The sequence below is a fragment of the Drosophila pseudoobscura genome, chromosome X, assembly GCF_009870125.1.
Source record: "Drosophila pseudoobscura strain MV-25-SWS-2005 chromosome X, UCI_Dpse_MV25, whole genome shotgun sequence".
In the NCBI taxonomy this organism is placed as follows: domain Eukaryota; kingdom Metazoa; phylum Arthropoda; class Insecta; order Diptera; family Drosophilidae; genus Drosophila; species Drosophila pseudoobscura.
Genome location: NC_046683.1, coordinates 1,426,500 through 1,453,264, shown reverse-complemented (window position 1 = coordinate 1,453,264; position 26,765 = coordinate 1,426,500). Strand labels below are relative to the sequence as shown.

At 45.1% G+C, this 26,765-nt stretch overlaps 2 protein-coding genes across 9 annotated transcripts; one reads left to right on the top strand and one right to left on the bottom strand.

The window, feature by feature from the left end:
- Positions 1-26,725, bottom strand: bves (popeye domain cAMP effector bves). Of its 8 annotated transcripts, XM_015186781.2 has the most exons (8): positions 26,213-26,478; positions 20,051-21,002; positions 6,701-6,858; positions 6,526-6,628; positions 6,300-6,449; positions 6,090-6,231; positions 2,383-2,415; positions 1-1,945 (listed from the first exon to the last, which is right to left on the bottom strand). In XM_015186781.2, exons 2-8 carry the CDS (start codon positions 20,609-20,611, stop codon positions 1,881-1,883), a joined length of 1,212 nt encoding a protein of 403 aa, XP_015042267.1. In that variant the 5' UTR covers positions 20,612-21,002; positions 26,213-26,478; the 3' UTR covers positions 1-1,880. The 8 variants fall into 8 exon arrangements, with proteins under 8 accessions (XP_015042267.1, XP_015042268.1, XP_033240396.1 ...); XM_015186782.2 differs by lacking the exon at positions 2,383-2,415; XM_033384505.1 differs by lacking the exons at positions 1-1,945; positions 2,383-2,415; positions 26,213-26,478 and adding exons at positions 2,743-5,687; positions 26,576-26,725.
- On the top strand, positions 14,021-18,671 carry LOC6901082 (uncharacterized). Its single transcript, XM_033384501.1, has 3 exons — positions 14,021-15,057; positions 17,109-17,356; positions 17,506-18,671. The coding sequence occupies exons 1-3, from the start codon at positions 14,306-14,308 to the stop codon at positions 17,952-17,954; spliced, it is 1,449 nt and encodes a 482-aa protein (XP_033240392.1). The 5' UTR covers positions 14,021-14,305; the 3' UTR covers positions 17,955-18,671.
- Positions 26,726-26,765: the final 40 nt, after the last annotated feature.

The window sequence follows — 26,765 nt, the reverse complement described above, 5'->3', positions numbered from 1 at the left end:
CTTAGTTTATATTTTATTTCATTTTCATTTTAATTCACGCTTTTAATTATGCTCCAAGGTACGAAATACATTGAACTATTTGTTTGTCGGTTCATCGGTTCTCTTATGCTTTTATGCTTTTATTCTTGTATGTTTTTTTTTGCTAAATGTGGATCTTACATGAGAGACAAACGTTGGGATCGATACAATATAATGCAATACAATACAATACAATACAATAGAATGCAATCTATGGGAGGAATACTCGAATACTGTGGAAATGAAACCAAATTCCATTTTGTATGCCTCAAAAAAACCTCAAAAACGAAGGGAACTTTTGGGGCCCGACTCTTTTCTGCACTCAGTTTTCTATCGATATTGATCGTGATACCTAAACTAGCTAACAAAATCATTATTTTGTTACCAACAACAACAAGGGGGCGGGGCACATCAGCTACACTACAAAAATATAACGAGGCACACGTGGCTCGACATCAAGATACCCGACAGATACTTGGATACTTGGACAGACGTTTCTGATATATTCCAGCTTATCAGGAATAAGTATACATTCTTTCGGTCTTTGAGTAGCGGATATACTCGTAAACAGTACTATATATGTATTTCTCTTAGCTTTTTTTGCTGCCAGTTTTTCTCTATTCTTTAATTTATAGGGTGGTGGGACGACTAGTGATATGAGGAATATATGTGTATGTATGTTAGGGATTGAGGCATTTTCATGCAGCACCAACAGAACTCTGACCTACATGACCTACCACGAGCAAGAACTGTTCTAAGGCTGGGGGATCTCCATTGATCTCTCTTTCTGCAGCACCTCGTATGACAATTTAGGCGGGAACTGGATGACAAGTGCTTCGAATGGAATTCTATACTGGATGGGGTAGGTAGGGTAAACATCATTCTTATAGATACGCATTCATAAATGTATCTGCATCTGTATCTGCATCTGTGTGTATTTTCTATATTTAGTATGTATGTTTTTTTGTATTTTGTATATTGTACACTTAACATTTTGTATTTTTGCATTTTTCAATTGTTTTGTAACCATTGTTTTGTTGTTTTGTTGTTTTAGTAATCTCTTAACTTTAGGGTAATAAAAAAATACATTTCTTCTTCTATTTAGTTAATAATCATTTCGTTCCGTCGTCTCCATCTCTTGTTTCTCTCCATCTTCATCTTCATCCCTATAATCCATAGTTGTAGCGTAATACAATTTGCAACTAGACTAAATTTAATTTATAAATATATTTCCATTTAGGGGTATGGGTATGGGTATGGGTATTCCTGAAACACTGAAAGCAGTGCATGCAGTGTTTGTAGTATGCGTATGCCTATGCCTATCCTGTCACTGAAACTGAAAGTATTCTAAGAAAAAATTCGATGGATGCCACGTAAAGTATCTTAAAAATAATACAAATACATTAAAATCATTGAAGCTAATGATAAAACGATATTATTTAGCCTTTACTAGCAATAAAAAATCTATTTAAATTCGATGTTCTTAGAAAATCAACTAATCACTTATTAAAGCTCATTGACAAAAGAAAATTTGAAGAGAAAAAAAACCAGCATGGCACGCCAGCATTTCCATAGAAATACCCATAACAAAATTGATAGTATCTCTTACAATATACATACATATATATATATATATATATATATACATATATATATGTATATCTGTTTCTGTATCTGTATAACGACGCATGGCATTTGGTTTCCTTAGAAGTATTGTAATTTTTGTTTCTTGTTTTCGGTTTTCTGCGGTTAGCAAGGGGGTCTCTTTTTAGTATTACCTAAAATATACATCTAATAATACTCAAAAACACAAGTCTAAACATTTCGCTCCTCTTCCTCCTCCTGCGCACTGATCCTCTCTCTCACACGGCCGTCTCGTGGTCAGTCTCATCGATCCGCCCCAGTCGCCAGGAGTTTGGATCACCAGCTAAAACGGAAAGTTTTAAAAGAACAAAGCAAGTAAAAGAGAAGAGAAAGGTATACATTATTTCTCAATGTGTATTCCAGATATTAAGTTCTATTCAAGTTTTTTGAAGAGACGGCGGTTAGCAAGAGAGTTGTTTCGGCTTTTTTTTGGGGGGCGCTATCGAATGGAACACTTAATTTGTTTGGTTTAACAAAGGCAGGCATGCATAGAATATAACTCTAAAAAGCTTACGAAAAACGATAACTATTAAAAACAGACACACAAACGGTCACACTACAAACGGTAACGGTAACGGTAACACAGATTTCTGAAGAAAGACAGAATATGAGAGAGAGAGAGACACACAGACTAAGGAGCATACATACATCTTTCATTTGATTTCATTTCTGATTACTGATTTCTTTGGTGTTGAAGTTGGAGTTTTTGTTTGGACTTACCGCAATCGTAATACTTCGATATCCTGGGCAGGGCTGATACACCGATAACACCACACACACAACAGATAATCGAACGATAGTCGATTTCGGTGGTTTGGTGGTTGGTTTTTGTTGGTTTTTTGTAGGATTTTGTAGGTGTTGGTTGGTTGGTTTGTAGTTTTGTAGTTGGAGTTGTAGTTTTGTTGATTAACGTTTATGATCGATTTTTTTTTTTATTTTATTTTTTTTTTATTTTGGACATATCGTACAACAAAATTATAGTTCACCGAAAAAATAGAAAATCAAATACATAAATTTCATCACAAATCAAACATACAGATAGTACAATATATGTACGTATGTAGGTGGGCTTTTGTTTTGATATATGGAAGGGTGGGAATTATGAAAGTCATTTGAGTGAGGAGGAAAGCAGAGGTAAACAGTGAGAGAGAGTGAGATATACATAAATTCAGATACAAATTACGACTAGTCAAAATACGACTGTGGTTTGAACATTTAAACTATAGGTCAGTGTGTCACGCGCCTCCTAATCGCACGTGATATTTCGAGAGCCTCTAATCGAATTCTATTTCGAGACTATGCTATTTCTGTGTTTGAACTTTGTTGTAGATCGATTAATCAATGAATCATCCAGACAGTTATATTCTTTAGCTATGGATTCGATAGATCTTATATATAGTACGTACTCTAGCTCCCCAAGATAAGACTATCTTATAAAGTACTATCTGACGTATCAGACGCGCCAGAAGCCAGTAGCTGGCTTTCATTGGATGGCCAGCAAGTTATTCTTTCCGCTTAATTCCTTTATAGAAGTGTTGCTCCTGCTGTAGAACCGTTAATAAGTCTCTAAGACAAGTGAATGTTTTGCTAATTACACTACAATAATTATTGATACACGGGCTTGCAAAAGGGGCGGAAGTGATCGTCAGCTCAGCTTTTGATGTGTTTACAGAGTGTGTGCGAGATTGCCACATGCCTCACAGAATACCCAACCGCCGTGCCGTCACACTCCCGCGATCATCGGTGCTCGGCACAACAGATGGACGGACAGACGGACAGACAGACAGCGACAGATCGCAATCAATAGTCGGCGCGGAGATCGCGACAATAGCAAAATTGTTTAATTAAATAGAAAATATTTTTGTTATTAAAATAAAAAACAAATCAATGCCAAAATATTGTTAATGATGCCAAATGGTCGACAGTCGGCGGCGGCAGAGCGCGTGCCTTCCCATCGATTGGAAGATATAGTATACATGTATCTGATACGAAACGAGTGGATGAGTGGATGTTCTTCTCTTGATATATATAATATGATTTTTAGTTTTTTATTTGCTTTCGTTTTTGGCTTGTTTACACATTCACATTTATTCCTTTCGTTATACAAATAATTATTTGTTGGGGTATCGTGTGGGGGGGATGGGACTTGGGCCTGCGATTGGAGCGGGGCGATTATACACAGCAGATCAGATATAAATATATATAGCATGGTGTGTACGTCCTATATTGCAAGAATGGTTATGTATGTACAAAGACTTAGGTGCCTAGGTATTGCTTACACAGTATTAAATATTAAATCTAATTAGTTTTCGCGCTCAATTTGTATGCAAATCAACATAAATGTGGAGAACACAAACAACAAATAATAGCAGTAATATTATAAATGTGTTAATGACAAACAAATGGGTAGAAAGTATATTAGATAACAAAAATTCATTCAGAGAACAGATCTTTTGAAGATTTCGTTTTGGGTTAAAAGATCATTTATCATTCATTAATCATCATCACTTGTCACTCGATTCCCCCGCCCCCGGCCCAACACCACTCATCACACATTGATCTTCGCTCGATCTTCAATCGGTGAAGTCGAGAGCTGTTCTCCAAGCAGTTGCTTTTTTTTCGGGTATCCGAATCAATGATGTCTCTGCTGGTGGCACAATCTTTTAAGGATCTTGAAGAAGCTGGAAATTCATACAGCTGCAGATTACAATTATCTATCGATTGCCACGACTGACACAATCTATGAAACAGAACATAATCTACACCAAAAGTCTAATATATGATGAGAAATCTCTTAAGCTACAGTCAAGTATCTTAGTCTAATTTGAATCTGTGCTCAAGATCAGTCACAAACGTCTATCAACTTCAGATCTCGCTTCGCTGCACTATCATATGTCAGAGAACTAGCCTATGATCATGATCAGAGCCAAACAAACATCTTAACTACAACATACTATACTCGCGCGAGAGTACACATACTCAAAATCAAACATCAAGTATATGGATGTTTGATCATGATCAGTCAGTCGAGTATCTCATGTTCGTATCTGGATGTGGATCTGGTTTGACTACAACTCATACGAGTAGTCGTATTCAAGGATTTGAGTTAACTTCAACAAATTCCTCAGATTCAATTCAATTCAATTTAAAGCTCCGCTGCCTTCTCTGTGATCTTTCATTAGCGGTGTCGATTGATGGGCTTCAATGGGTGTGCTTTCCTTTCGTAAGATTTTCTGTGGCGTGTACTTGGGGTATCAGTGCGGGAGAGTGTAGAGTGACAAGTTAGATTTGTTTGGTCTGCGCAATTCGAATGGTGCCTGGCTTGTTTGTTTGGATCTTCGTTTTGGGTTTGGGGTTTCTCGTTTGGTTATACAAAACATATAGAGTACATATTGTAATGCTATTAGAGTGATTAGATCTGGTTAGAGGAGGAGGCGGGGAAGTGTGTGTGTGTGTGTGTGTATGTGTGCTAGATTCTATGAGATGCGATGCGATGCGATGTTTGCTTCTGGATGATAAATAGGCGCTGGAGTTGGCGCTGGCTCTCTCTGCGATCGGATCGGCTTGATGAGTGAATGATGGACTGAATGATGACGAGGATAATGCTGCTGTTGCTGCTGCTGCTGTTGCTGTTGGTGGGCTCCTGTTCTCAGCGATTGCGTGTGTGTGTGTGTACCTTCTGCGGTGGCGGAGGCGGTGGAGGTATCGTGTCGTGATTGGTTGATTGTCGTCTGTTTTTTTGTATTGGTTTTGGGTCAGAGGTGAACTGTTTTGTTGGTATGGCAAGTGGAGCGAGTAGCAAGTTGCGCGTTGCGAGTGGCATCGTTGTAGCAGCATTTCTTCATTTCCCCCTTCATTTTACAGAGCACTTTGATCGTTGTTGTTTGAGGTGGAGGAGGACTCGTGCACTCGTGGCCCTTGTTGCAGTTGCATTTGCAGTTGGTGTTGCAGTTGCAGTTGTTCTTGTTGCAGTTGCAGTTGCAGTTGTTGTTTGTACGTGCGACCAAGTAAGGGAACATGCTCTTCTAAAATTAGAGTTTTTTTTGTTCGTTTTTTGTTTTTTTGCAAAAAGGTAAAAAGAAAAACGGAACAATAAACAGAAACGTTCAAATCAAAATGAATATAAATAAAGTTAACGAATAAATCAAACTACTTGTAATCGTACTTCGAAGTTAGGCTGAGGTTGGGTTCCAAATGTGAGGTTAGGTTCTAGCCAAAAGTGAGGTTAAGCCATGCAAAAGCCCCGTCACAAGCAGAAGGCGTGCAAACAGAGAGCCAGAGACAGAGAGAGAGAGAGAGTTTGTGAGGTGAGAAAATGAAGGCTGAATGAAAGAGAGGGACAGCTAGAGATACAGACAGAGTGACAGAGAGAGGGTGAGGAAGAGAGAGAGAGAGAGAGAGAGAGTGAGGGGAGATTGGCGACTCACCCTGCAGCTGTCGATTGATCAGCGCTGTCAGTCCATGGCCCACATCCACGCTCTTCTTCAGTATGAGCATCGGCTTATCCTCGGCATCCTCCGCATAACCCCCAGATGGCAGGAAGCCATTGCTGGCTATCGATTCGCTCACCTGCAAATAAAATCGAGTTAATCGAATCACTTATCGGAGCCGAGACTGTACCTACGGGGGGTACAGACCTGTGTGACCTGCATAAGTTTCTTCACAACATCCCGACCCAATATATGATCAAAGACGGTCTGCAAGAAGGGCTCGGCCATAATTGACAATTTGAGCTTGTCGCGATGCCAGATGAGCACACGGGACTCCTCCATGGCCATAATGGAGACCTGCCAAAGAGCAATAGATACGCATAAAAGATATATGTATATACAATGTGTGTATATTTGAAAGAATGGTACATACCTGAAAGTAATCATCTGTCGATACGCCAAACCATTCCGGCGAGTCTAGGAACTGATGGGGAAACACAATATGCAATGCCCTCTGATGCTGCGACACGACCAACCTTCAAAGTGGGGAAATGGAAATGTATATCGCGGGTTCTGTTGATGGTGGAATCGTTAATTCTGTAACTCACTTGCCACTCAGCACCAGCGACAGGCTATCGACCTTGGTGACCTTCTCCTGGGCATAGACCTCCTGGTACTTCAGGGCACGTATCACCTTCATGCAGTTAAGCACCTTTTTGAACTGATGGCGCGTCACATGCAGCGGCTGGAACAGGGCCATGTATACCTGGAATACAAGAATAATGCCAACAATTAATGAGATATTACCACAAGGCATAACCGTTGGTTGGGAACTATGCAAATATGGATTTCCGGCTTCAAAGGAAAGATCTTTCCCCCCTATAATTAAACACTCATCAACGTTGGGGTTTTGTATACGAAAGCGGTTATTGGTACCCATAACCATAACCATAACTCACATCTTCAATAGTGAAAGATCTTTTCATCGATTGGTTTATTCTTTCGCTTTTGAGAATAGATTTTTGATCTCTTGAATGCCCAAGTCTTCAGAATGCCTGACTAAGTCTTACTCTATGGATCTGGGATCTCTAAATCTCTCTGGGCTTCAGAGTAGATGACTATTCACGATGACATTCGCATTAGTCATCATATGTAGTACACCTTTTCCACACGATCAGCGGATGGGCATTACATTGGAAGTACTCGTATTTCCCTTATAGTATTTAATGGGGCTGTTCCCACATCTGTGCTTACGAAATGAAATGCATTCCAGGTCGAGCCCCCAGCCCAGCCCCAAACGGTAGGAGTATCCCCAGAGAGAGAGAGACAGAGAGAGAGATCATTGAACCCCCAAGTGCTGATCATCCCCCAAAGGTTAGTTGGGTGTTGAGCCTTATCTGTTGCCAGGGTGCTCCCCCGTTTCCCCGTGAGTCGCGACAAACAAATTGTGGAAATAATTCAACATTTTTCCACTAAATGAATCGAATGTTGACATTCGTTTTGGCTCCGATTCGCGCCCTGCTAATCGTCAAGTACAACAAGATAGAAGCAGACGCTCGGCGGGGTTGCTAGATGACGCTTCGACTAGTTGTTTTTTCGGGGGCAGTCGTCTGTGATTGCCCCCCTACCACTACCTCTAACCCCCACGCAATCGCAGCGAAATGGGCCACAAGCCAGCGCACAGCGCACAGCAAACAGCGACTCGCGATCCGCGATCCGCGATCAGCAATCACATGGCCCAAAACGATCGGCTGTTGCCATGCGAAAATGTTGCTGTTTTGCTGCTGCTGACGCAGCCGTTAGACAGACGCCCCAGGGGGCCCCTCAGTCGCCATCGGATGGAGGCACCAGCCACCAGCAAGTGGCAACAGCAACAGCAACAGCAGCAGCAGCAGATCACATTGCATGAAACGCCAGCAGTTTTTGCCACGCGAGTGCTCTGCTCTAAATACAGAGTACATGGACTTTCATGGACTCAAACCTTGTCGACCGACCGATAGGCGCTGCTGCATGACGCGGAGTGTAGAGGATTAGAGGCATGGTTGCAGATGGTACCATTTCAAAGGGTAATATTCAGGAATACATGTTCCCCATTCGCCATTCGCCATTCCCCCTTCCTAATCTTAGAGTCTTTCCAATTCGTTGTTGGGTTTCATGTGGATTTTCTTTCCACTTTTTGCTGTTTTGTGGCGGCAATAACATTAAACATTAACGAGCTGGGCAAAATAAATAAATAAAATAATCAAAAAGTTTAGCCCGAGCGGCAGACAAATTGTAAATCCGACAACGGGGCAGGTTTGGCGGCTTCTGCTTCTCCATTCTCCGCCTCCCTGTGCCGCATGCGGCATCCACTCCAGGGGCAAATCCAGCGATTCGTTTCGATTTGCAACAGTCGCAGCCCCAGCAGTCGAGAGCCGGCGGCAGTCGTCGGTCGTCGCGGACATTGCCGCAGATGCCAAAGTCACGTACGCCAAAAGCCCAGGCGGAGCTCCGAGTCGCCAGCCGGCGCGCCGGCTTCAAATACAAAGATCCATAAAGGCTACACGCGGATCGGGGATACCCTTGCAGACCGAGAGATCATCTGTTCAAAGCCAGTAGGTCTATCTTAGATGCTGAAAAGTTCCATTGGAATTTGGATAGAAGAGATTTGCCCTCAGAAATGTATGGAGTAGAATGCTCTTTCATCATTCGATTGCTGTGAAACTTAGGAAACGTATTGAGTGGCTCCGAGTACTAAGTGCCTCAACCTGGGGAATATCTGATAGATAGAGGATAGGTGGAGCACCAACAGATGATCCAATACTGGGATACCCCGCCTGAAAGAGTAAAGAAAAAAGTATCCGAGGAGTAGGTGGAGGCACAAACGGAACGAAACACTGAGAATGGGAAGAGGCACTGACCAGAGGCCCTGGCAGATTAGCGGGTCTCTTGATGAAGATGAACTGCTGCACTGGGATAGAGATACAGATACAGATACAGATACAGATACAGATGAGCGATGACCATACGATTGTCGTCGTTCCTTTTTGTGTGGGAAACAAAGCGCAATTCCGTTGAGCCGCTCCGCAATTTGCGAATTGAAATCAATGAATGCGAGAATTCCAAACACAACAGAACAAAATAATAATAATAATGCGTACACACATAATGATAATACTACGGCGCGGCCACTGGACCAATTTGAGACATCAGAAGGGGGGATGGGTATGATGGGGATGATGGATTGCATGATCTGAATGATTTTTATGACAGATAATGCTCTCTCCGCTCCATTTCGAGCACTTTGCGGAACCGATCCGCACTTCCAGGCGCCATAAGTCGATGGCACTGAGAACGAAAAGAGTGCGCAGGCTGACCCATAAAGATCGTATAAAGATATAGAGGATTCCCAAGAAGAAATCATATAAATTATAGTGGAAAACACTCTTTATATATCAACATTGTACAACAGAATCTCTGTACAAAGCAGTATATTCATTCATTATTCAGCTGATGATCTCCCAAAGTAGTGATTGAGTCGGATAAGCAGCAGCTTCCATTGAAATGCATCTGACAAGCAGTAGACAAGACTGACAAGCAGTAGATAAAACCGCAGAATCGCAACACCATTCCATCACATGGGTCTTTATCATATGTACCTCTGTAAACATTAATTGCATTTCCAGTCTGCGCAATTTCCAGGGAATGCCATACTTGTTTCACGTATGTAGGTACCATATTTCCTTGCCGAATGATCGCCATTTTTACTGCTCGCACTTAATGAAATGCTCTTAAAAAGCTGTGAGAACGGAGAGCTGACCAGCCCGAATGAGCAGAAGAGAGACCCCGACCGATCCTCCCATAGATTTCTGCTACAGAGCAGTGACAGCGCAGCAGCAGCCACATAAGAAGCAGTGCTGCAGCAGCAGCAGGAGCTGCAGAAGAAAGAGCAGTGACAGCGCAGCAGCAGCCACATAAGAAGCAGTGCTGCAGTAAAAGAGGTGCAGCAGCAAAAGAAACAGAAGAGGCAGCGCGGCAGCAGCAGCAACATAAGAAGCAGTGCTGCAGCAGCAGCAGATCCACAGGGAGCGCAGGAAAGCATTCAAGAGCCATTGAACCTGTTGTTGTGATAAGCAAGCGCCAAGGTGTATTCAAATGGGGTATGTCGTTACTTGAACAAGTCGTGCAATATATACTGGCTCTAGCGCCAGTCTTGCGCTTTTTTTGAGAGAATTGAAGGAAAATATCACTCTGGTATACCTCATAGAAAACAACTTGGAGCAAATGGAGCGGCCAAGAGAGCCGCTGTTTTAGCCATAGATAGAGAGAGAGAGTAATAGTAGGAGAGTGGGCATATCGATAGGTGCACACGTTGCGCCGCTTGGCACTTGAATGCCTTTTCTATGGCTGCTACGGAATGGTCAGAATATGGCAATGGTAGTATCTATGGGAAATTTCCAGTGCAGGCTGTAAAAAAACAAATGGATCGCCATCAACAACAGCCATCTTGTCCTGCTGATAAGAGGAGCTGCACCCCTGTAGCCATGCACTTCACTCTGCACACACTCCACACTCCGCTCTGACCGACATTGTGCTTTCTCCAGCGAACCATCGCCTTATCACTGCGCCTCTGTTTTATCAGCCGATCCTCTAGCCAGTTGGATCGTAATTTTTACCGCCTCATGGTGAAATACCATATGAAGCCGGACTCCTGCCTTTGGCTGTTGTTTGTCGCTCTCGAAATTTCATATTTCATTTCTGTTTGTGCTAATCGAGTTCTATTGTCAATAATCGACGATGATTCCGATTCCTATGTGCGATTCATATGACTTTCTTTGAGGCAGACACCGCCTCACGTGGGCTTTTTCCGCCCTCCATCGGAGATTAAATTTTGTTTGTTTTTCTTTTTTGTGGACAATGATTGAGCGAAGGCATTATGCGGGCTCCGGGGGGCTATCGTGACCAAAGACATGCCTGCCCTCTGAGATGGAGATAGATCTATATTTGGATCACTGCCATACGATGGACAGACAGCTGATCTGATGATCCAAAGATGCTGATGCTGACGCAAAGAACGACATCTTTCATCAGGTTTCGGGGACCGCCTGACGATCAGTGCGTCAGGTGCTAAAAGAAAACCATTTCCACGTCCCGCATGTACCCTGTACCGACCGCCTTCTCTCCCGCCGACCACAGCACACGCATGTGACGTGAAAGCCGAGCGGCACGTCCGCATTCGAGGCAATCAAGTGGAATTTGCCACAGCCCCAAAATGAACGCAAAAAAAAATCAAAATAACAAAAGGCGACGGCAAAACCAGACGTTTTTTGGCCCACGTAGAGACCATCGCGTCCCATTGTCCAAACACAAAATAAATCAACGAGAGATAAGCGCGAAATTAGCTAAATCTGATAATATTCGCCGATTCCCCGTGGTTCCCCAAAGTCTCATAGAAATACCAATGTTCGAGGATCGAGGAACGAGTACAAAGAATATCTCTAAAAGGACTGGAAATGGTTGGCAAAATGATAAAGGAAAACCCTTATAGGGTCATGATAAATCTATGACATAACCAACTTTGATAATATTTCGTATGCAATCTGGTATGTCTCCTGAGATAAGAAAACCATAAAAAGTAGATCAAGGATAGATCTTCAACTAGGATTATTCCTATGAGAGCAAAACTATCAACACAAATGTATATTCTTACGATCCTTTGATGCCTTCTATGGCTTCTCCCCGAAAATTCAAATGAAATATCGCATAATCTAAATGAAATTATTTGATAAGAAGGTTTGTTGCCGTTCATTACCACCTTCCGAAGAAGCAAATGAGTAAGCTAATAATTTCAAATGAATTCAAATGAATCACTTCAACCCTGCCAGAATCGACTGCCAGAATCTTTTGCATCAAAGTCAGAGATCAAAGTCCATAGGGGATCGGTGGGTCGCCACCATGGGTCGGTTCTTTGCGATAAAAAAATAAAATAAAAATAAACAAAACAGAAAGTTGCCAAATAAACAATCTGATTAAATGATTAAAGGTCAGTCCAACAATCATGGTCAATCAGTGGACGGATGGGTGGATGGATGGATGGATGGGAGCCTCTTTCGAGGGTATTGCGTCTCCAAAAATTCGAAGAACTGAAGCCCGCCGAATGTGATTCTTCCTTAGCAACGATGAGTGGGCACGAAATCGAGGGAAGAGCCCCCATTGAATTATTAAAATGCAATTATAATGGTCACGATGATCGGATCGGATCGGATCGGTGCGATCGATTGGAGAAAGAGAAAGAATATCAGGGCTTCCATAACGAAACTAATTCAAGCATTTGTATGCACAAAAAGGAGTCCCCAGCGCCATAAACAGATCGGATACATCGATTGATCGTCTGGTACAAAGATCCACGTCCGGCCAGAGCTCCAGAGGGCAACGGAAAAGAGTGAAGTGATGAGTGGAAACCCCGTCGCCGCAATTAGATAATGAGCAGTTTGTGGGCCCTCGATCAACGCCATCGCAATCGTGGCGGATGAGAAGATACTATATAGAAAGCTCCCTACCTCCCTCCCCTATCAATATTTCGGTGCCGGAGATCAGCAGCTCTCTTGACATGTGGGGCACGTCCCGAGCGGCGGCCCCAAAAAAGATGTCTGAAATATGTATACAGAAAATGGCCGACGAAGCAATCAGTCAGTCAGTCAGTCAGTCAAACAAATTCTTCAAAATAATGGTTATAGTTTATGTAGAGATCAACGATCATCAGAATCTTAGAAGATAAAAGACTACCGATCAATGAACGTATAGAAGATGGAGATCTTCTAAGAGTGATCTTTCCAGGCGTTCATTGGGTTTTTTTAACCCTAACAATCGGTTGATATTCCCCACTGGAAGATCAAAGACAATTCTGAGAGATCATATAAGAACCTTTCGCAACGAGCCTCAAACGATAAGTAAGAGCCCTTCAAAGTAACTGTGAACTGTAACTGTATCTAAGAAGTAAGTAAAAGCAAATACGATTGCTAATGAATGATCTTTAGGGCTTTCTGGTAGATCTCTAGAAATTATCTAATACGGATATATCCGTCAGAGATAGGTTTTTGTGTTTTTTTTTTTGGGTGGGTGAAAGATTCAGCCGACAAAAACCACCGTCGACGTCAAAGTGAGAATCGATTCCACGAATTCGATGGACGACTCATTCGGGGATTTGGACTGCAGATCGGGGTCCCCAAAAGAGATCCCCCCTCTTCGATTGCGCTCTCTCTGTGACGTCAGTGTGGAATTCTGAATCAATGAATTTTTTGTGGATTTTAATGTGTTTTTGTAGTAGAAATTCCAAAGCCCAGGCGAACGGAAAGCTACAACAAACGTCAGAGACTTGAGGGGAGAGCACAGAAGTGAGAACGGGGAAATGGAGAGCAAGAGGAAGAGGAGCAGGTGGAGTGGAGTGGAGTGGGTGGGGTGGGGTGGGGTGAGGTGGGGGACGAAGGTTAAGCCGCAAAAACTATTCACATGTGGCGCTCATTAAAGCGCAGGGTCCCATTTGTCAGGTGCTTATATGGGGGCCGGGATTCGGATTCGGATCGGGAGCCAAAAACGCGAATGCCAAAACGATCACAACAGCAGCGTGACAGAAACCGCTAATTGAGATTCTGCAGGTGATAAGGGAACTGCAAAAGACAGAGAGAACAGGAGAGCGCTTCACCTCCCTCTCTGAGGCGGCCACTCTCTCCCACTCTCGTAGCTAGTGCCGTTTAAGCGCAGAGCTTGATCAGCCAAAAAACTGTAATCAAAGAGAGGGCGAGAGAGCATTTTCAAGAGAGCGCGCCACAGAGAAGGAAGCAGCGACGTCGCAAAGAACCGAAGCGACAGAGACAGCCACAGCGACGGCGACGGCAACGGCAACGGCAACGTCAGGCGGCCCCCGTCGTATATAAAACCTTATGCCATGGCTGTCGGCCCCATTCACACCTCAACGCGCGTGGACGTCGTCGCCTGCCGTCACCCAACCAACCACTCACACTCCCCCTTCGGCCACACTCACTAAACCCTCCCACCCCCCGCGGTACCTCGACTAACCACCACGTAAATTTCGAACTAAAAAACAGTTTTATTTTTTGATTGTGCGAAAAAGTGCTTCCGAAATACACAAAAAGAGACATTCAGAGGCAGAGACAGAGAGAGAGTGCAAAAAACTAACGGTTAAATTACGTTGAGACAAAGAAATCAATGCAAAAATGTGCCATAATTCGGGCATTGAAAAAGGCGAGCAGCAGATTGAACGGTACATGGCCTTCGGTTTGCCCTCGCGCGCCGTCAAGAGCGTGAAGTACACGATGCGCAAGCGAGAGAAGCAGCAGCAGAAGAAGGAGCAGCAGAAGCTGCGACAAAGGCAGCAGCAGCAGGAGCAATACCTGGAAGAGCTGGAGCTGAGCAGCAGCAGTGGCAGCGGCAGCGGCAGCGGCAGCAATAACTACAGCGACAGCGAAGATAGCGGAACCGATATCACCTCCATGCAGCTGGCCTCAGCAGAGGCAGCACAAATGGTGGACACAGACACAGACACAGACCCAGAGCCAGAGGCAGCAGAAACAAAAGCAGAAATAGTAACATACGGCGCTGCAGCAGTGGCTGTGACAGCGGCAGTGGCAGTGGCAGTAGCAGTAGCAGAGAACCTGACATTAACAGAGACCCACAACACAAAGGGCAGCAGCATCGATAACAGCAGCAGCAACAACAACAGTGAGATCTTCAAAATTCCCAAAATGTGCGGACGCTTCCGCAAACTGCAACAGCAGCAGCAGCAGCAGCAAGAGCAACAGCAACAGGTGGAGGATATTTCTCAGCTGAAAGCACAGCAGCAGCGAAAGCTCAGCTCGATGGAACCCTCGATGGACGATGCCCTCGCCATTGGCACCCAAATGACGCGCAAGGTATCGGAACGGATCGCCTGCTTGGTCGCCCAGCTGCAGGGCAGTCGACTGTACACGTGAGTACCCCACCATGTTAACGAGCCCCCAAAATATCACAAGCGAGCACACACCCATCATCTATCATCATTTCACCATGTGACATACAAATTCCAATGGAAAAATGGGAATTATCAGCAGGCGGAGGGCGGCAGGCAGCAGGCGGCAGGCGACAGGGCAGCCAGGCATCCCTCTTATCGTTCGTTTGCACGGTAATGGATCATGCCGCTCGCCCGATCACGCCTATTCATTATTTTCCCCGAGTGCTTTTGGAATTTTTCTGTGCATATACTCTGTATTACCTGTTGTTGTCAGCTGTTGCTTTCTGGACACTATACGGTTATGCAAACAGCTGAAAGCTAGACCTCCGTCAGACGATGTTCACAGCATAAAGCATAAAGAAACATGAAATTCCATTTAAATCGCATTAGAACGTCACTTCCCTTCGAAGGCCTAAAACAGGGCCATAACCTAACCCAATGCAACCTGCTATTTCTGTCCCGCACAAAAAAGAAACCAGTTCTTGCAGGTGATTCATTTGGAGTCTCACTTATCAAAAACGTATTACTAAATATAATTGGAGAATCGAGCACGAGTAAGAGTATTTATAGATACGATAAAATACTATCGGAGATAGCCTTGTCCGTTGAGTCAGCTTTTTTTGGGGGGGGCGGGCGGCGGTTGGTTGGGCCCGAGCTTATCTGCTGCCGGGGATCCCTGACGAAACGAAGAGTCAATAGAGTTCCCTCCCTCACACCTTGACACTGAAATTGTTGCGTGTGGGCAAAGTGCGCTGCTGTGGCGTCAACGTCAACAGAGCTCCCGAGTTCCCTATTCCACTCGAACGGGTGGATTTCCCCATTCCTCCCTCCTCTCTCTATCCGTCACTCTCGATCAAAGTCTGATTTCTGTGACGACGTCACAGCAGAGCGAGAGAGAGAGGTAGTGCGGTACTGTGGGATCGGCGTCGTCTTCGTCTTCGTCTTCGTCGTCGGCTCTGCGCTCACTCTCTTTCCTTGTCATTGGCTCTGTTGCTGAGTCAGTTACGTTACGTTGCCCCGCCTCCCTCCCTCAATATTCTACTTTTGCCACTGTTTCTGGATTTTTATCAGCTGAACGGCACGCCGCACAGCTGATTCTCTGAATTCGCTCTGTTCTCTGGATTCGCCTTAAAGGTGCAAGTGCAAGATTATCTACAGTTATGTAGATTGGCAATTTGTTGGCTGAGTTATGGCTTAACTCTGTCCCCCTCCCGCCATGACCGATGGTGTGGTATGGGTGGTGTGGCTTGTGGGGTGGCAGGGGGGAACTTTAGTTGAGGGGAAGTGGAAAAAATTCATTATTTGGTTGCATGCGTTTTCGCACGTACGCCATTCTATGGTTAAAGCTCTACATTCGCCGCAGAAGCAGAGTAGAGCAAAGCAGAAATAAAAGCGCGAATATATGCAAAAATGTGCACCCACCGAAGGGTAACGACGGAGAGGAGAGGAGAGGTAGGATAGGCATACATACATAGCAGCAGACAGACCACGCAACAAATGCGTAGACGGACACACACACACACAGACAGCAGCTCACAACCATTTGACGTCGACGACGACGACGACGCAAGAGACAGAGATAATTTATTAGCGTGCGATCGGATCGTGCGCTCTCTCTCCCCCGCTCTCTTGTGCGAAAGTTCGCTGCAAGCGAATCTAATCATGAGGGCCACGTGTGTGCATACGTAACGTAACCAGAAAGCGGGAGAGCGGGAGAGAGACAAACGCTGAATATTCTTTCAAGAGGTATTTTTCCAGCCTTTACGTACAGTCTGTGACATAAGCAAGTGTCGTGTCTGGGAAAAGAGTTACAACACCATGGCTTCAAGGGTTTGGAGCTTGGACCTGCACTCCGGACTCCGGATTGCATGGCATGGCTATAACTTATTCAGATTAGATAGATCAAAGCACTCGAATTCGACATCGAACTCGAACAGAGGTGGGAGGGCGCATTCATCGATTAATCATTCAATTGATAACAGCTTTAGCGTTGAACTAACTTTAGTTTCGATCTTCTTTTATCCGCACAGAATACTGACGCGTACCACACAGCCAGCACACCTGATAGCTGTCTGCATCTTGGTCTTTGTGCTGATGACTGTCGGACGCGACCTGATCGAGGGTAGCCCCGCAACGACACCAACAACAACGACGAGAACTCTGAGCAGCAGCAGCTCAACCGGAGGCGGAGGAGGGAGCGGCACCCTGCCGAACCTCGTCTATCTGGGGGCATTCGCCACTCACTTTGGTTCGCAGATCTGGATGACATTCGTCTCGGGTAAGTTCTGCTCTCAAGGCTCAGGGGATCCATCCAAATCCATCAACCGCTGATAGGCTCCATCCAACGCCGAATCTTAGTCCCCTTTCGAGCGCTCCCCGAGTGGAGCTCGTTGTAATAATTCCCTAATCTTTTTTCCTCGCACACAGGCCTCTCGCTGTACTTCTCCCTGCCGCGCCACATCTTCGGGCAGTGCCAGCAGATCCTGTTCCCCCGGTACTTTGCCTTCAACGCCGTGCTCAGTCTCACGATGCTGGTGACCTATGCAAAGTACTTCCTTAGTGGCTGGACGACGGCGTCGGGCATCCAGGTCGGATCGCTGGCTCTGGCGGCGGGCATTGAGGTGGTGGTGCGACTGTATCTGGTGCCGCCGATGCTGAAGCTGATGCACGAGAAGTACAAGATCGAAGACGCCATCGGCAGTGGCCAGGAGGTGGGCAGCCTTGTCCAGGGCGATCTGATCGACTGTCCGCACTATCAGCGCGTCCACAAAGGCTTCCGCCGCATCCACATGACCATTGCCATTGGCAACATGACCGTCATGCTGGCCACGTGTCTGCAATTGTATTTTCTGGCATCGAAAATACATCTTAGCTAGGGCACAGCTGCACACACAACAAGAGAGGAGATGAGCAGAGCAGAGCAGAGTGTTCAGCACCGGAAGATCATCTGTTCTGGCATCCAAGAATTTACAAATTAATCCTAGAGTCTAAAGAATCATTCAAGTCATTTCAAAATGCACGACCACACACGCCACGCCACGCCACGCAACGCCACGCCACGCACTCTCTCGATTGTATTTAAATGTTCAACGATTAAATTCCACATTCAAAAGTCATTCGCCATCACACAAAATAATTTCTTAAAACGCACAAAAAACCCACAAACAAAAACTAAACGAGTATTTTCTGCGATTTTCCAATCTGATTTTCCTGTGATAAAAACTTACCCCACCCCCCCACACACACACGCACACACACACACATTCACAAGACAACTCACAAAACATTTAGTCGATAGCCGCGTTAGCCAATAAACAAACACACACACAGTTATTAATTATTAGCCTATTGATAATTAATTATACCGAAAGCAACGTCTCTTCCCACCACACTTCCATTTTTTATTATTTCCACCTCCCCCCCACCCTTTTTTTTGGTTATTTATTAATCCATCGAAAGTATAATATTTAGCTGCTTTAATTGAGAAAGCAAACAAATACTTAGTGAATGTAGTTTTTTAATTATACATAAAATAAAAACCCAAAATAAAAAATAAAAAGAAAAAAAAAACACCAAGAAGGGCAAAAATCGAATAAAAAAATAATACAAAATCAATAAATAAACATATTCAAACCACTTGAAAGTGTGCTTAAAATAAAGATATAATTGTTTTCCTTCGATGGGTTTCTGGGAGGGGAAGGGGGGATGAGAAAACTCGTAGAACGGTCGGAATATGACCTAAAATTGAATGGGGGAAAATCCGACTTGCGGCTTTCTTTTGTCTGCTGTCGGTTTAGCTTTAAAACTGTATTGCAGTCTTTCAGGCGGCGCCAAGAAAATATCAGGACAAAATAGCAAGAGAGCGAGAGAGGTGCAGCAAACGCAGAAATAAATGCGCGAATATATGCAAAAATGTCCACCCACCGAAGGCAAACGGGGGGAGGGGAGAGCGGAGAGGGCAGGCAAACATAGCAGACTGTCCACGCAACAAATGCGTAGTAACCAAAGAGCGAGAGAGAGAGAGAGACAATCGCTGAATATTCTTCCAGGAGGTATTTTTCCAGCCTTTACGTACAGTCTGTGACATAAGCAAGTGTCGTGTCTGGGAAAAGAGTTACAACAGCATGGCTTCAAGGGTTTGGAGCTTGGACCTGCACTCCGGACTCCGGATTGCATGGCATGGCTATAACTTATTCAGATTAGATAGATCAAAGCACTCGAATTCGACATCGAACTCGAACAGAGAAATATATACACGAAACTCTGAATATAGAGAGGAGAGGAGCAGAGCAGAGCGGAAGATCATCTGTTCTGGCATCCAAGTATTTATAAATTAATCCTTTAATCATTTCCAATTGCACTTAAAACGCACAAAGAGAAAGAAAAGGACTACCACCCACCCCCACACACACAGTTACAAGATGAACCCACTAGACATTTTGTCGATAGCCGCGTTAGCCAATAAACAAGGACACACCCATACATAAAAAGCAAACAAATACTTAGTGAGTATAATTTTAAATTTTCTATAAAATACTAAGGGAAACTTCGACTTTCTTCTCAAGTGTCTAGCGATAAAAGTGTATTGCATGCTTTTAGGCGGTGCCAAGGAAATATCACAAGAACAAGTAAGCGAGAGAGAGAGAGAGAGAGAGTCAATGCTGTGGGAGTAATCTTGAAACGGAGGCCGTCTAAACGAGGCAGCAGGCAATGCAAAAACTTTTGGGCTCTCTCTCTCTCTCTCCCTCTGGATCTGCTGCCGCTGTCCCGTTTGGAATGTACTTCAGAAAGACAGCAGCAGCGGAGTAGAGTTAGCCGCATCAGCAGTACTCTCTCTCCGTCTCTCTCTCTCGTGAGAGCTTTTACCGTAAGTCTCTTCTAGCCTACTTTTTGGAAAATATAAGTATGTATGTATGTATGTATGTATGTACATATGTATATTGCATGGGGCATGTGGGATGATTGCACTTACCGCCTCAATCTCCTGCTCGAAGCGCACGGGTCGCAGTCGACAGAGCACCACAATGAGATAGATGAAATTGACGCCGATGCCAAGGCCTGACCAGAGGACCACATCCGGGGTGCACTCCACCAGATAGCCGTACATCCCCATCATGATGCAGCCGATCAGCAGCATCGCCCGCATCCACAGCGAGCCGAAGGGGCCGTGGGGGGCCAGGAAGGCCAGAAAGAGGAAGGCCCAGCCGAGCTGAAAGTAGAGGTGGTGCGGCTGCTGCCAGTTGAGGCACTGCTCGATGGACCAGTCACCGGGATTGATGGAGCGCAGGGTGCCGTTGTTGTCCCACGTGATCGTGCCGCTGGCGGCGCTCGTGCCCGCCGTGCTCTGCGCTATCAGGGTGCCCGCTGAGGCGGCGGCTGCAGCGCCGGCTCCCACCTCGGCAGCGGCAGCAGCAGCCACACCTGTGCCCACGCCACTGCCGCCGCCCGCACCGATGCCCATGACGCTGGCGCTGCTGCCGGCGCTGTTGATCAAAGCTCCGACGCTAGCAGCGCTGCCGGCTGTGCTGGGCATGGCCTCGGCCTTGGCCTACCTACCCGACGTGTCTCTCTCCCGTGACTCTCTCACTCTCACTCTCGCTCTCAACCTCACTCTCACTCTCACTCTTCCGCGTGTCAGTCTGTCGCTCTTCTTGTCAGCTTGCTTTGCCCTCCTCGCTTTCCGCTCCTCTCTGCTGCTGCTGATGCTGCTGCTGCCTCAGCAGACGCTTGCGTAGGCGTAGGCGTGGTCGCTGGCGCTGGCGTTGGCGTTGGCGTTGCAGTCCTCGCTAGGCGGCTGAGGATGGGGACTTGTGGGGCTGCTGCTACTGCTGGTGTATGGGGTTCGCTGCTGCTGCTGCTGCTTCTGCTTCTGCTTCGTCTCTCGCTGCTGTCCCGTCTCACATTGTTGCATTGTTCCGCAGCTGCTGCAACGGCAAAATTAAAAGTGGCCATTAATTACAAAACCGTTAATCAATAACGGCCAGTCCATCAGCGATGTGGGAGTCAGTGGGAGTCGCGCCACATGACGCCGTGCCATTAGACGACTTCCTTGTGCAGAAAAGTGGCATTTCATAAGTGTTCGGGTTCCCATCCGAGGATGCTATTTATTATTTATGGTTATGGGATACAAAAAAGACTAATCGAGGCCTGCAGTTACATCCTATAAGTGATATCTGGTGTTATTCTCCAGAAGCCTTTCCAGAAGGGCTTTCATCGCTTGTAGCAGACGCACAAAAGTGCAGCGATCTATAGAGTTCAAGACGCCATCTCCATTCTGACCTCATGCTCCGCCTCTGCCACACTTCACCCCCCAAACTCCGTGTACCAAGCAGAGGCAAAAAGTCCGCAGTTTAAGAGATACAGATCTTTCAGCCGCACACAACCTGTTCTTCGGAGCGAAATGCTGTGGCCAAAAGCCTCTCCTCTCCTCTCCTCCAGGGAATACGTGTGCAACAAAGCAAATATCGTCTACGGAAACTTGGTCGAGACCCAAGCGGCCAGCAAATAATGGTTTTCTGCTTTTAACATGACCCAAAAAACTACCGAAAAACGGGGGCCCCAACATACATACACTAGACAATGCGGAAACGGGGGGAAGTACGATGCACAGTGAGCGGTCCCCCCCACGATTCCCTCAGAAATACATGCACACATATGTACTCGTATGTTACAGAGAAGCCTTCTCTTCCATCTAGGCTGCGTTTCACTGTACATTTGCGTATACGGTTTGGGTTTCGGGTTTGGGTTTGGGTTGGTCTTCGCTTCGCTGTTTATTGTAGGGGATGGTGTCGGGACATTTCCGGCATGGACTTGAACAATAAAACAACAAAGAAGATAGAGAAAAAAGAGTGGAAAGAGAAAGAGAGAACGAAAGAACGAGAGAACGAGATAGAGAGAGTGAGTGATGGGGTAAAGGCATACAATAATCAATTTGATGTCACCATCAGACCAGTTCGTGGTCGAGTCGTCACTCCTGGATCCCGGCTGTATATGAAAGCGGTTAATGTCGCCACCAGCGGTTGATGATTATGATGATGGTTGGATGATGACCATGACGATGACAATGACTCAACTTTGCATACACTTTTACTCTCCTCCTTCTCGTCCGACAATGTTTCTTCGGCGTGGATAATGATGATGTGACACACATATCACACAAGAAATACACAAGCAACAACAATCAGAAAACAAGGAAAATGCTTCCATCATCAGACCCACTATCACCATCGTCGTTGTTTTTTTGCCATGCAGGGGAAGGGGAGTGTGGCAAGAACGCAAGGGAACGACAGAAACTGCATAAAAACAGCAGCAAACCGCAAAAGCAAAGACAAACACAAATTTACACCAACAACAACACTCACCAACGATAAAATCACACCAACAACTATAGAAATAACCATACACCAACAAAAAAAACCAACACCAATTCATTTTATCAACACCAACTTCAATAGACAGTCACAACAACACACCAACAATATATGAAAGCTTTCAACAAAACTCCAGCACCTCTGACAACATACACAAGGAACAATGAAAGCCCTTAACAGCTATACAACACCTACGCACACTCTCAACAACATTCACCAACACGTATGCACACCAACACCATGGCACACATTTAATAACATACAACAACACTATTGAAATCCCTCAACAACGTACCAAAAAACCAATGCACACCAATAAAACGGAATAACACCATCAAATCCAACAACAGCACCTTTCCGCACCAAAAACAACACCAACACCAACACCATACAACAGCATCAACAGTACCAATCTATACCCTGAACAATATTTTCAAAATCACCAATCTACACCCGCAACAATATTTCCAATATCACTATTATTCTTCGTCGAACAACAGCTGTACACCAACACACCATCGTAAGGCTCCAACACAATGCAACACCAACACACCATCCACAGAACACTCTCCAAACAACAAAAGCCCGGCAGACGCCGACAACGACGTATGGGGGCACTGAAGATGAAGTCATCGTCATGTTGTTGCCTTGAAAAAGAAGCAACAACAGCAACGACTAAGCCAGCGTCTCGGCCTGGCCTAAAGCCCAAAAACACACAAAAAAAAGCACCAAATGGGAACGAAGCTTGCCAAGCAGAGGGGAAGAGAAATATAATAATAAAATGTGTAATACAAGAAAACCATAAATAAGAAATTGCTGTTCAAGGCATGACGAAACTTTAATACCCTACAGTAGAAGGCGAAAGAGGAGGGAACTAGGTGGTAGGACCATACCATCAGATGGATTTGATGGCGATTTCGTATACTTTAAAGAGGCATCACTCTTCCAGGGATACATCCTCTACCCAATCATTCTTGGCTCAGCTATTGCCAGAGATACAACTCATTTTAGTGGAGAACTCTTCCTCCGAGATGGAGCCCCCTCCAAAGGTCCACAGCCCACCCCGAAAGTGAGGGTATTTTTAGCCTCGACCAACACGACCAACACATGGGCACCAAAGACAATTCAAACGACCACGCACGTTCAGTTCATTTGCTGGTTTTGCCTATTTTTTTTTTTAAACGATATGCACATGGAAAACTTGAAAGCCTCTTGGATGCTAAAATGCCAATGAGTTTGTGGGGCACTTGACTTGGTCGCCGCCGCTGCAGTCGCAGTCGCCCGATAATTGCCAGCCACATCGGGGTGGATGCCAGCGCTGTGGAGGAGTGCTGCGATTTGGACCGGATTGGATTGGATTGGAGTGGGTAGCGGTACCGGTAGCGGTAGCGCCTCTCATCGAAGAGTGGGATGTTGAAGCAATTGGGAAGATAGGGTGGGATGGCATGTCAATGGCCAATGACAATATTGACCACCGGGTGGATGGTGGATGGTGGATGGTGGGGGGTGAAGAGGGGGCAGAGAGAGGTTTCTCCATTTCTTTCCACTTGCCTTAGGAAGTCACATCATTGGGGGTATCCAAGTCATCAATTTCTTCGACTGCAATTGATGGTAATTCATTCGAGTAATCATCAGTGGGGGAAACGCGGGGAAGCGAATCTACTGGACATGTGTAATCGCTTTCCCTTTGAGTGTCGCTGCATTTATGGAACCCAATTGACATCCGCCTTGGGGCAAACCTACATACCCCCCATTTTGTTTCGAATTTATACATATATACCCGCGCCATATTGTGGTAGATAATTTCAGAAATATATTTCCCCTATTTGGGGCTACAGAAACAACAATTAGTGGACTGCCTTCAGGGGTTTTACCCCTATCGTTCTCTCCGATACGCGATATCTTTTTACCCGCGATTCTAATTGGTATTTGGCCACAGACTTTCGAACCGCACAATCCAATTGGAAGTCCATTCCATTCGTTTGTTCCGTTTATGGCAACAATTGGGAAATGGGACACTGCTCGGGGAGGAGAGGGGGGGCACCCATCAAAGTTGGAAGCGCCATAAAAGTTTAATTACATGAAATTATTTATGTAAAGAAACGTTGGACTGTGTTTCTTTCATTTCGTTTGTTATTTATAATTTGTTAACAACCTTTTGGGAGCGGAGAGTGGAAATGGATAATGTTGGAGTGGCGTGGCGTGGCGTGGAGGGGAGGGACGTGACGTGAGGAGGAGAGGATGCCTTCGAGGCAAAACAGAAAGTGAAACGACGGACAGGTTTTTTTTTTCGGTGTGTGGCAATTTCCGTTTCCCACGGAGTGAGGACGGCAAAAAACAGACAACAATAAGAATTATAATAATAATAATAAAGAGACGAGTCCCACCACCATACTAAAAACTGAAATATGTAATAATAAAAACTGCTTTTGGTAAAAGAAAGTCGAAGGAAAGATTGTGAAATGGAATCTATGGATCGGTGCAAGGCTTATCCCACGATCGGAGATCGATTGTGATCAGTAAATATAGTAAAAGGCCATATATCATAATGATTAAGTACTTTAATAGATGAAAACCCCACCACCAGATGATTCTCCCCACCAAAGGGAGGGAGGGCCCTGGAAAATGGGCACTTTCCACCCGAAAACGCAAATGGAAATCCAAATATTGTACCGTTCCGTAGTATACATATGCGATTGGATGGAAATCTGAAATTGGAGCCGGCAATTGGAACCACCCGCTTCGGCGACGAGGAAAGTGTGGGCTAATGTAGCTGTAATATATACACATTTTTGTATTTTTGTCCCTAACACATTCATAAATCCATGCACACACACACGCATACGCATGGGAGCGTGCATGTGCATGCAAATGCAATCACCCACACGCACACACACACACAGCACACACATCTTACAAAGAAACGCACAGTGCAAGAGGGAGCGAGGGAGAGCAGTTGATGGGAGCAGGGGCGGCGTGGGATCGGGGGGCGGAAGCATTAGGCAGGAGCTTGAGAGTTTTTCGCCGCCGCTGCCTTGCACTCTTTATTTTTCTGTTACCACCCGTCACCTTCCTTTGCTGTTACTCCTTCTCCCGCCAGCTCTTACTCTTTTTCTTTTCCTTTTTTCAACTCTTTGTCCTCCTCCTCCTCCTCTTGCCCGTCTCTTTCCACTTTCCTGTTCAACTTTGCCTTGTGCGTGCTTGCAACTGCAATTGCTGCTGCTTACGTCGCTGCCTGCCCGTTGTTGTTCTTGCCGCTGTGCTGCCACCACCCGCCTTGGGACACCACACCACACACACACACACACACGCATATATACATGCATTTTTTGAGAGCGTAACTCGTGTTGATGTTCGATTTTTCATCATTCTTGAGCCTTTCTTGTGTGCATTTTTCATTCAAATAAATACACAGGAAAAACACAACGACTTACACTATAGTGTGTTTATTAACTGTAATTATAGCTTTTATTTAATTACTTTTGGCGCGACACCAGCAGTAGTAGCAGCAAAAACAACAACAACAACAAAAAGCCCTCTGCCGATGCTTAGGTTATGTATATAGCCATATAACTCTCCCACTCACACACACACTCCAGTTTGAATGAACATTTGGCAAAAGAACAAAATAACACTTACACTAACTCACACAAAAAAAAATAAAACACACGCTCAGTCAGAAGAGGGGAGGGACGCACTCGGGCAGATTTATATTTTACACGTGAGAGAGCGAGAGTGAATAAATAATTTACTCATTTATTTACCAGCAGAATCTGTTTTTACTATATGCTTCGCGACGACCCAACGAGAAACCGACAATCCGACGACCCGACAGGAGATGTATTATTTGATAATATATTTGTGGAGATATCTCTCACTCAGAGCTTGGAAAACAGTTCGATTTCGTTGTTCCGTACAAATACTCTTTGGTATTCCCCAAAGCCAAAATCACAGTTAGTTTTGTGTTTGTTTTTTGTGTTTACACTTGCTCGATTCATTACATGTCAACTACACGGTAACTCAAAATTTTCTACATAATGGGAGGAAAAAGGGGGTATGGACAACAGGCAAAGCAGCACAGAAAATGCCACACATGCAAGGTGGAGTCTCCCTTTTGCCTAATATACCTTGGGACGAAATCGACTTTTTTTCTGCAAGGTTTGTTCTCCCTCAACACACGCCGAGGTGAGGTTCGTACGAGCTTTGCGATATGGTTTTGCTTGTTGTCCATACCATACCCCTTTCTTATAACCCATTCAAAAATACGCTCGTGTTTTCGTTGCAGGAGAGAGCAGCAGTGTGACCGTCTGAACCTCA

What these genes read in the sequence shown, in the direction of transcription:
- bves (XM_033384505.1), bottom strand. Translation starts at nt 20,611, where the DNA reads ATGCCCAGCACAGCCGGCAGCGCTGCTAGCGTCGGAGCTTTGATCAAC. An exon ending in TCGCTGGTGCTGAGTGGCAA is followed by an intron (nt 6,629 to 6,700) that starts GTGAGTTACAGA and finishes CCCACTTTGAAG; the next exon opens with GTTGGTCGTGTCGCAGCATC. An exon ending in AACTTATGCAGGTCACACAG is followed by an intron (nt 6,232 to 6,299) that starts GTCTGTACCCCC and finishes TTTTATTTGCAG; the next exon opens with GTGAGCGAATCGATAGCCAG.
- LOC6901082 (XM_033384501.1), top strand. Translation starts at nt 14,306, where the DNA reads ATGTGCCATAATTCGGGCATTGAAAAAGGCGAGCAGCAGATTGAACGG. An exon ending in CAGGGCAGTCGACTGTACAC is followed by an intron (nt 15,058 to 17,108) that starts GTGAGTACCCCA and finishes TTATCCGCACAG; the next exon opens with AATACTGACGCGTACCACAC. An exon ending in CTGGATGACATTCGTCTCGG is followed by an intron (nt 17,357 to 17,505) that starts GTAAGTTCTGCT and finishes CCTCGCACACAG; the next exon opens with GCCTCTCGCTGTACTTCTCC.